This window comes from Callorhinus ursinus, unplaced genomic scaffold (assembly GCF_003265705.2).
Source record: "Callorhinus ursinus isolate GAN/ISIS: 27379988/994484 unplaced genomic scaffold, GSC_fseal_2.0 scaffold1294, whole genome shotgun sequence".
Taxonomy (NCBI): Eukaryota; Metazoa; Chordata; class Mammalia; order Carnivora; family Otariidae; genus Callorhinus; species Callorhinus ursinus.
In genome coordinates, this window is record NW_027398349.1 from 1,043 (window position 1) to 11,506 (window position 10,464).

General features: G+C 54.3%; 1 protein-coding gene across 1 annotated transcript; it reads left to right on the forward strand.

Annotated features, from left to right (window-relative positions):
• Positions 1 to 3,634: 3,634 nt before the first annotated feature.
• On the forward strand, positions 3,635 to 9,046 carry LOC141369906 (synaptosomal-associated protein 47-like). The gene is made up of 2 exons (XM_073890616.1): positions 3,635 to 4,161; positions 8,989 to 9,046. The coding sequence occupies exons 1-2, from the start codon at positions 3,677 to 3,679 to the stop codon at positions 9,014 to 9,016; spliced, it is 513 nt and encodes a 170-aa protein (XP_073746717.1). The 5' UTR covers positions 3,635 to 3,676; the 3' UTR covers positions 9,017 to 9,046.
• The last annotated feature ends 1,418 nt before the right edge of the window (positions 9,047 to 10,464 follow it).

The window sequence follows — 10,464 nt, forward strand, 5'->3', positions numbered from 1 at the left end:
TGCTGGGTCTGTGCCTTTGGAAACTGACTAAAAATAGGGTGTTTACTTGATGCTGAGGCTCACTCCAGGGCACAGGCCTGGTGCAGGCGCTAAAAGACATTCATATACAACAGTGCGTCGTACAGAATGCGGGGCGTCGTGCGCTCCGTCCACGTGCCTGCTCACGTCTCCCCACGAGCATTTCTTGGGGTGCTGCCCCGAGAACTTCCTGTCGTCATTCAGCTCCATTCCCAGGGTCAGCACAGGTTGACGTGGGTTCCAGACTATAACAGGTGAGGACCGAACAAGGCCTCCAGGAACAGAGCATAGATCAGAGACCCGGGTCAGCAGGTGGGAGGAGGAAAGCCGTCCGCGGTGGACACGGTCGCTGTTTCCACGTATTTACCTGGTGCCCACGATGTGCTGGCATTGTGCCCAAGGCACCCTTCTCCTTAGGTTTGCCTTCTCCAGCACGTAGACTGAGCCTGTCAACATGTAGGCTCCTGGGAGCTGTGGCAAGTGCTGTGTGATCAGCAAAAGGTCTGTTTCAGGGGAAAAGGAGCCCCTGGAGCTGGCCATGGGGTGGTGGGGTGCTGGGGCAGGAGAGGAGAGGGGGCCCCTGAGGCTCCCGGGGCTGGGGGTGGGAGGCCAGGGAGGAAGCATGGTCTGTCTCCAGACGGGCAGCTGTGTCGGACAGAGGTTAGCACAGACAGAGGTGGGCATTGCATTTGGCCCCGCCTGGAGGCCTGGGCAGAGCAGCGTGTCCGCGGGTGGGGGGTACCTGGTGGTGGGAGCCGCAGTGGGTGTCTCTGGGAGGCGCGGCAGCGGGAGAGGGCTGTGGGGATGTGGGGAGGGGTCCGCTGGTCTGTGCGAAGGTGGAGAGCTTGGGGCGTCTGTGCAAACTGATGAGGGTCTAGGGCAGGGGAGGGCGAGCGAGGTGGCCCCCTGTCTTGTGAATGAGGACAGCCACAGCCCTCTGTCTCTGTGCGCCGCTGTCTGCTCCCGCTGTACGGCTGCAGGGTTGCGCTCTTGCAGCGGGGACCGTGTGCTCACAAAGCCTAAGGTACTTGCCGTCTGGGCCCGGTGTCGGAAGGACGGAGAGGTCGGTGTTGCTGGAAGGGGTTGGGATCGGGGACACAAGAGCGAGGCCCAGCCTTGTAGGGAGCAGGGCGCTTCTTCCTGCCATCGGTAGTGGGGGCAGGGCACAGGCGGGACACCCGGGGGCAGGTGTGGCCTGTGAGTTCACAGCTGAGGGAGAGGGAGGCCGTGGGCATGTGGTTCCTGCTCTGGCCCTCCCCTTCATCTTGTTCACTGCGTCTGGTGGGAAAGCGCCACGGAAAGGTGTGGTAGGGAGCGTGCTGGCCACAGGCTCCTCCGCTTGCTCTTTCCTGGAACCCTCGAACCCGAGTGCTGCTCTCACAGTCCTCACGTGTGGCACCTTAGTGAGACGTGTTTCGTTTCTGCTTCGTTCCTCTTTCCTCGTCCTTCTCTCCTTGTGTTTTGGGGTTTTTTTTTAGGATTTTATTTATTTATTTGACAGAGACACAGTGAGACAGGGAACACAAGCAGGGGGAGTACAAGAGGGAGGAGCAGGCTTCCCGCGGAGCAGGGATCCCACCTCGGGGCTCGATCCCAGGACCCTGGGACCATGACCTGAACCAAAGGCAGACGCTTAACGACCGAGCCAGCCAGGCGCCTCAGTGTCCTCCTCTCTTTGAACTCTAGCATATTTCAGAGCTGCTGTTGTCCTTCGGTCTTCAGTCATTTGTGGTGGGTAAACAGGCCCAGAGGGTGAAGGAACTTTCTATGCTTGTAAAGCACGTGGCAGAGCGGAGCTCCTCAGACCCTGCAGTGCCACACTCCATCGCTCTGGAGCCTGTGTGTGTCATCTCGCTTGGAGCTCGGGAGTGCCCCCGGGGCACAGGCTCTTGTTAGTAGGGACTCAGCCTCTAGCTGCAGCAAGCTCCCCAACACTGGACAGTGGTGAACAACACAGGCCCTGACTCTCTCTACGGTTGGACACAGTTGGTGGTGTTCGGGTGGCTGAATGGCTGGAGGGTCCCTTCAGCAGCGAGGACCAGGGTCAGGCCGGCTCCAGGTGCTGACCAGCACATTGAGCACGGTCCAGGGTGGGGCCGAGGCACCCAGCCTCCGACCTCGGTCTTGGACTGGGAAACACCAGAAACTGTGGGTAGTATTCCCCGTTCTGAGAGTAGAGACCTTCCCACCCTCCACAGTCCGAATGACCTCGGGGGCCCCATGGTACAACGACCCTGGCGGGTCTGTGCGGGGAACCTCACAGGTCTGTGCCAGTAGAGGTCGCAGGCCAGCAGGCCACAGTGGTCTGTGTTTGTTTCAGTGTTGGGTGGATGTCCCTCTTGCTGGGGAGAGAAGTCTGAGCAGGACACGTTTGCTTTCTGGTTCCCTCTCTCCAGTGAGAGACCTCGTCCCAGAGGAGAGGCCGCCGTGCTGCATCTGTGCCCCAGGTGGTCGTAGGACGAGTGTGAAAGCTCTCAAGGAGGGAACTCGGTGTTGTGTTCAGCAGGTCTGAACTGTGGGTTGGCTGGCCCTTCAGAGAGCCCTCCTGAGGTCACACGGCGAGCCTGCTGTCTGCCGACTCTCCAGGCACTTGGATTCTGTGTGATTAGGACGCTCCATGCCATGCAAGCTCTTTTCTTGTCTTGCCTAGCCTTGGTTACTTGATGTGGCATCGTGGAGAAGTCTGGGTCTTTTAAGTATAATTCAGTGAACAAATGCAGAGGGTTTCTGTGGACGCTGAGCTTCAGGAGCCAGGGACGTTGTCAGTGTTGGCACCTTGGTGCCTGCCGCCCCACATGGCCTGTGGGGCCTCGAAGCCATGGCCAGGATTCAGAGACTCCCACACTTCTCAGTATCGTAAGAGATAATAGCAGTGATTTGTTCTCCCATGTTTACAAACGAGGTTATGCCGTAACCGTGTGTGCGCATAGCGTGGCAGGGGGGTGTGTGGAAGACAGGCCCCAGCTGGACCTCTGCACACAAGGGAGGTGCACAAGGCATTCCTAAGTCTAGTTGCAGCCAAGTCCTCGTCACGTACCTGTGGTTTGACCTTCCACGAGGTTCTCCTTTCCTGGCTTTGTGGGCTTCTCTGGTCAGTGAGAAGGGCGCACGTGGTGTTCTGTCAGGATTGCCTCACATCCATCATGCCTGACTTCCCAAACGTTGTTAGCAAATGCAAAAGCCGTAGATGTGAACAGCGTACCTTCACTACTTACAGCCGTGTGAAACCGTACGTACAGATACGTATGCGGAGCTAGATAATTATGTAGAATTTGATGAATTTGTGGGCCATGCAAGAAGGGAAAGGTCTACCTGTAGGATTACTTCATTAATGATGAAGATTTCGAGAGGAGAGTGTTAGCGTAGGAACATGAGAGGACTGTGTATTGGTGGGGCTGTCACAGCAGCAGTGGTGTTCTTGTGAAGGATCCTGGGGTGGCAGTCGCATCGAGCCGTGGACTCTGGTTCGGGTGGGGTGGACCTCCATCCTGCCAGTCCTGGGTGGTGGGAGTCCCCAGTGTACTCAGCACCCCGAGCTGTCCTACTGTCTGTGGTCCAAGTGTGCTGACACGCGCTAGCCCCACCCATCCGCTAACCTGTCCCTCTCCTCCAGAGGCAGAGTGGCCGTGGCCGTGGGGCAGACCAGCCCGGGAGCCAGATGAGCAGAGAGGTCTGTGTGCACTCCTGGCCTTGCTCCTACTACTTAGAACCGGAGAAGCGATGGGTTCCTGGAAAGCTTTCGTTAACTTCTCACTCCCTGAGATTTACAACTGATAAAACCGGGGAGGCCCTGGTCAGCTTCCCCCTGTCTAGTGTGATTGAGATCAAGAAGGAGGCTTCTCACTTTGTCTTCAGTTCTATCACCGTCCTGGAGAAGGACCACCTCAAGCACTGGTTCAGCTCCTTGCAGCCCAGTCGGAATGCAGTCTTCACCATCATCGAGCATTTCTGGAGAGAGCTGCTGCTGTCTCCATCGGAAGCACCACTCCCTGTGACCAAGGGGAAGCAGCTGACTGGTCTGATGGCCTGTTCCCAGAAGCGCCTGGAAGAGACAGCCCGAGTCCTCCACCATCAGGGCGAGCAGCTGGACAGCATCACCAAGGGCCTGGACAAGATGGAATCTGACCTGGACGTGGCTGACAGGTACAGGGGGCGTTTCGGACACACAGGTCATGCCCCTGCCGTGCGCAGTGACGCCGGGTGGGCGTTGGTGAGGGACACATTCTGTGCCTGGTGCAGAGCTCCAGTCCTGTGTAAATAAGGAAGGCTACCTCGTTTCATCCTGTGGGGGAAACAGGCCGAGGGGCCAGGTCACACACATGAAGTTGCTGTTCTGCACGGCCACGTGGCCGCAGGGTTTGAGCTGAAGCTCTTTGGCTCCAGGAGCTGCTGGCTCTGCTGCGACACCAGCCACTCCCAAATCAGGGACCCCCTCCAGTCTTCTAAACAGTGGGGGCCCCACGGAGCTTTTGTTTATGTGTCTGTGTGTGCCGACATTGCCGTATTTCTTTAAAAACTAAGAAATTAAAAAAGTATTTGTCTGTTGAAAAAGTGCGATAATGAACCCATGACCTAGTAACGGAAATCACTTTGTCAATCACAAATAGCTTTGATAAAGCAGACATGTTTAGTGGGAAGAGTGCACCGTGTCAGAGATGGCCGGGTCCTCCACCTGCTTCTGCAGCCTGCCCCCCCACCGGGTTATCCTGTGTCCCGGGGCCTCCGGGCGCTCCCTGCACATGCAGGAGAGCGAGGGCGAAAAGCCGAGCAGTGCCGTGGTGCTGTCGTGAAGAAACAGACCCCCCAGAGGGTCCCAGAGACCCCAGTTTGCCAAGCACTGCCCTGACTCTAAGCCGTGTGCAGTGTGAAAGGGATTTTAGCGCTGGGAGGGCTGCCTCAGAGCTCATGACAAGGTGGCGGCCTCTCGTGATGGGCCCTGAGCGTAGGCAACGCTATCTCACATCAGGGACACGTGGCCGCTGGTGCTGAGAACCCCTGGCCCCGAGTGACCCCAGTCTGCAGTTACCACCTGTGGCTATTTTGGGATATTCTTTCCTAAGTGCCTGCATGGTGAAAGACCTAGTGCTGCAGGGAACAGCCCCAAATCTTACCCTTAAGAGGGGTGCCTGTGGTAACTGAGGTGGAAGGTGCTCAGACCTCTGTGAGTTTTGGTTCTGGGAACATAGCAGATTCTGCCCTTCTGTGCTATCATGGGGTGGGGGAGGTCATGGGACTGAGTGGTGGGCAGGAGTGGTGTAGGTCACTTCCAGGCCTGGTCTCCCATCCCACCCCATCTGTGTGCTGTCTTCCCCTCACCTGCTGGTGGCATGCAGAGAATCCTCCCCAGGACTCAGACGTGAGCTGGAATTTGGGTCGCCACATGGCATCCCAGAGCGGGCCCGACCCCAGCCCTCCAGTGGGGGGCTATGTCAATATTAAAATAATAAAAATCTAGGTTTCGATGATCAGGTTAATAAGAATTAAAAAAAAAAAAGACTTAAAGGAAGAATACACAGTACCAGCTGGAGGATAGTGAATAAGCGCTTTCACACACTGCTGTTTGGGAATGTCTGTTGGTTAATCCTTTCGGAGAACAATCTGGCAATTTAGAAATGTTCTTTTAACGAAGGGCCAACTGATGGGGCCCCTGGGTGGCTCAGTCATTGGGCGTCTGCCTTTGGCTGGGGTCGTGATCCCAGGGTCCTGGGATCGAGTCCCACATCGGGCTCCCTGCTCAGCGAGAAGCCTGCTTCTTCCTCTCCCGCTCCCCCTGGTTGTGTTCCCTCTTGCTGTGTTTCTCTCTGTCAAATAAATAAAATCTTAAAAAAAAAAAACCACTACAGAAGTGAAAAGATGAACCTGAGGCTAGAGAAGATGCTTGTAGTATCCACTTGTATTCTCACCCGGGGATTCATACCCAGCTAGGTAGAGAGCTCATATGCCAGAATGAGAAAAAGCCAGTTTGGTAGAAAAATGGGCAGGACCGTTGATTGGAGTGTAGGGTCGGCTGCCGTCATGGAGATCCTCAGATCCTGCGGCTTACAGAAGCTGGGAGGCTATTTCCCCCACACAGAGGTGCAGGGGAAGGTCGGCGTCCCAGGCAGGTCGAAGGCTCTGCTCTGGGTCACGCCCCGGGGCCCTGTGTTGGCTCCGTGGCTGCGTCAGAAGCTGTTGGCAGCACTCTTCCCAGCCACTGGGAAGGGGGCACAGGGAGGCCAGGGCACACGGCCTTGTTTTTAAGCAGATGAGCCCAGCCCATGAAAGGGAGGTACTGGCACCCGAGTAATTAGAGAAAGGTAAATTAAACCAACAAGTACAGATGTGGGACAACACCGACTGGCGGTCAGGGTGTGGGTCGGGACGAGACGTCTTGTGTCACTGTCACTGATGGGACCTGGCTCGGCCCCTGGCAAGACCTAGCTAAGCCGAAGGTGCACAGACCCCATGACGAAGCCCAGCGTGTGTGGATGGGCACATTCACTGAGGCAGCTGTAGTCAGTCGATCCTCAAGGGGATGCAGTAAACAGTCACTACTATGTAGTTTTTGGAAAGAGGTGAGGTCCAGAACCGACGGCCAAGGAAGAATTTTTGAGATGTCTTCAGTGCAAAATGGTGGTTTTATTAAAACGGGGACGGACCCGTGGGCGGAAAGAGCTGCTGCTGGGGGGTATGAGGAGCAAATGATGCTGTACTTTGGGGTGGGGTGGGGAGTAAAGGGAGGTTCCAAAAGGATCTTCATCTGCTAAGGACGACATGGGTTACCAGAGCCCTTGCTATTGTCAGACCAAGGTGGTTTTTCCTTGTAGCCAGGCATTAACAGTAACGCAGTATTTCTCAGTAGGCTGCAGGGTAGAAGGACAAAACATTTTATCTGCCTTTCCTTCTGCCTTTGTTTCCCACATCACTGCCAACTCGGATTCAAGGCACTGATTCCTGTTAGATCTGCACAGACTGACTTGGATCCACCTCAAAGCAATGTTAATAACACAAAACCAAGTTGAAAGTAGATGTGTACAAAAGCAACACTTATAAGAGTTTTTAAATGGGTAAAGTAGCAAAAATGCAGGGAGCACTGAACTGCAAAAGCCCAAGCTGGAGGGGCATGCACAGGGCCACACGTGCCGCGGTTCCACAGCGAGCTCCCACAGAGCCGCCAACGGGTGCTCCTTGTGGGGGTCTCCTGGCTCTTGGGGGTCGTTGGCACAGGTGTTCGGTGAGCGTGTGATGCGGTTCTGCCTTTCAGTTTTAATGTGTGTTCCTTCTGGAACGCCCATTGTCTGGTTATCGGCCGTCCTGGATTGATCTTCTGATAGCGTTCTCATTTTTCTCCTTGTCTTTTTGTTCTACTATTTCTTGAGTTTCATCTTCCTCCTACCCTTCCATTTTTGTGATATTTTTAATTTCTAAGATTTATTTTTTAATCTCCAAATGTTTCTTTTGAATAGCAGCCGCCTGTTGTTACTTTGTGGGTTACTGTCCTCTTATCTCTCAGGATTTTCTGGAAAGCCTCTTGCAGGAAGGGCCTGGGGTGTGCCTCCCGGCTTGGGGGAGGCCTCTGCTCCCATTTCTTGCTCGCAGCTCACCACGCCCCCTGCAGTGGTGACCAGACGGAGGTGGGGCCTAGCAGCACCAGGTCGGTTCTCGTTAAATGAACTTCCAGTCTGTTGGGGTTTGAGGCCCAACTTCACACCTGTTTTCAGAGGTCCCTGGAATTCTTTTTCCACAGAGAGGGTTCTGAGGCAGGGATAACTAGATTCTGGGGTGGCTGGGCCAGGCAGTGGCCCTTGGCCACTGAAGACAAGTGGGGATGGTCACCGTAATGGACAGCAGAGCCAAAGCCGTGATCAGAATAGTCTGACTCCGAGAGACCTGTGCTCCTGGAGGAGAAGTAGATGGGCAGTTGACCCAGTTCTTTTTTTTTTTTTAAAGATTTTATTGATTTATTTGACAGAGAAAGACATAGCAAGAGAGGGAACACGAGCAAGGAGAGGGGCAGGGAGCCCGATGCGGGGCTCAATCCCAGGACCCCAGGATCACCCAGGTGCCCCAGTTGACCCAGTTCATACTTTGGCCGGGTCAAGTGAGCAAGCCTCTAACTTGAATTAAAAAGCAGTCACGGCCCCTGAATCAGCTCCCAGACTTGAAGACCGAGTTTGCAGGTTCGAAACCCCTTGAATGATGGGGGAGCTGGAAGGACCCCAGTTTGCTCCTAAAAGTTTACACCTTTGGGAGCCCCTGGGTGGCTCAGTTGGCTAAGCATCTGCCTTTGGCTTCGGTCATGATCCCAGGGTCCTGCGATCAAGCCCCACATCAGGCTCCTTGCTCTGTGGGGAGCCCACTTCTCCCTCTCCTCCCCACTTGTCTCTCTCCCTCTCCCCTCTCACTGTCTCTCCTTCTCACTCTCTCAAATAAATAAATAAAAGCTTTATTAATTAATTAATTAACTAAAGTTTACACCTTTGTTCTTTCTCCCAGCCTTCCCCCACGGGACTTGTGGCATTTAACCAGGGTGGCCGTGCACTGGGGAGCAGGAAGCCACCAGACTTTTTGGGACCCCTGGATGCTGGAACTGACCCGATGGCAGCAGGCCAGTCAGAGTAGGGGCTTCTGGGGGTCAAGGGATCAGTGGAGTTCTAACTGAGGTCTGCCTCGTAGTGTCACAGTGGGCCCAGTAGGCCCCGAACCCATCCCAGTCCTGGAGCACATCATCCAGCAGCAGGCAGAATCGCACACTGGTTCCCTGACCTGTGTAGTGAGAGCTGATCTGGTGGCCAAGCCAAGTGGGAGCCTCTGGACTGCCTAGAATAGTAACCTCTTCTTGGAGGGATTTCTGAGATCAGTGCCCCCATCAAGGACTGGAAGGGTGCATGGATAGTGAGCCCTGCATCATCTGCACTCAGCTCACTCACTCGACGGTGCAGAACAAAGATGGATTGTCTTAAACTTACCAGGTGGTACTCTTAATTGCAGTTGCTGTTCCCGATGCTTGAGCAAATGAGCACATCCTCTGGAACGTTCTCTGCAGTGGGCTGTCTGGCAAATGCTCTTAGGAAGGACCACCAGATCAGCTTGCTTTCAGCCGCCAGCAGTGCATTGTATCGTCCCACCTCAGGGGTATACCAGCTCTCCAGCCCTGTGTCATGCTTTATGTCACAGGGCCCTTGACTGTCTATCCCTTCACAGGATAGCATGCTGGCCCATTACATGGGGGATACCATGCGGACTGGCTCAAGTAAGAAGTAGCAGCTACTCTAGATGCACTGGAAAGATGTTTGCTTGTCAGAGGTGGGAAAGAAATCTGACAGAAATTAGATACTTTCATCCTCATTGAAATTTCTAGGGATCCAGTGGAGTGGGGCTTGCTGAAGTATCTTTTTTATGGTGAAGGATAGATTTTGCATCTGGCTCTTCCTACAACCAAAAGGAAGACACACTTGGGGTGTCTGGGTGGCTCAGTCGGTTAAGCGTCCAACTCTTGGTTTCAGCTCAGGTCATGATCTCAGGGTCATGAGATTGAGCCCCACATCATGCTCTATACCCAGTTGGAAGTCTGCTTGAGATTCTTTCCCTCTCCCTACCCCCCTCCTCTGCCCCCCACTCACACACATGCTTGTGCATGCTCTCTCTCTCTCTCTCTCTGTCTCAAATAAATAAAATTTACAAAAGAAAAAACAAAACTAAAAGGAAACATGGCGCCTAGTGAGCCCCTTAGCATTTTGGAAGCGACATACTCTTCATTTGGGTGTGCTACTCTGGCCAGTTACCAAGTGACTTGAAAAGTTGCTAGTTTTGAGTGGGGTCCGGAATAAGAAGGCTCTGTAGCAGGACCAGGTGCCACCTGGGCCACATGATCCAGCAGATCCAGTGGCGCTCCAAGTATCTGCCGTAGACAAAGGTGCTCTTTGGAGCCTTTGCGGACCTTTATAGGGAGTCACAGTGTAGGATTTCAGAACAGAGCCCTGCTACAGGAGATCAGGCTCTAGCAGGCCCTGAAAGCATAGGCTAGGTCACATGGCCCCCACTCCTGCCATACCGCCTTTTCTCTCCCAGCCTGCACCGAGGGCACATTCCCTACCTGGGGAACACCCTACAGTCAGTTGACTGAGGAGGAAAATTGTGGAGCCTGGTTTACAGATGGTTTTGTGCAATATGCAGGCATGACTCAGAAATCCTCCCAGTGGGCTGAACTTCAAGCCATGCACCTGAAAATTCATTGTGTTGGAAAGGCAGTCTTGTGCATAAAGTCTTTTGATGCACTCTCAGCCTCATAAGAATGGGTTTTAGGCCTGGAACACATAGCCTGTGCCAGACTTATCCCCTAGTAGGGAAATGGCTTTCCCTGTTACAAGCTCAACCAGTGCTCTTTTGTTCTACAGAAGCATGCATGTGAGTGGCTCTCAGGCACACCCCCAGTCTTCTGTATTTCAGACTCCATAGTTGAGGGGT

Excerpts from the sequence above, each read along its gene's own strand:
- LOC141369906 (XM_073890616.1), top strand. The coding sequence starts at position 3,677 with ATGAGCAGAGAGGTCTGTGTGCACTCCTGGCCTTGCTCCTACTACTTA. Across the intron at positions 4,162-8,988 it reads GACCTGGACGTGGCTGACAG|TTGCTGTTCCCGATGCTTGA; the intron begins GTACAGGGGGCG and ends TCTTAATTGCAG.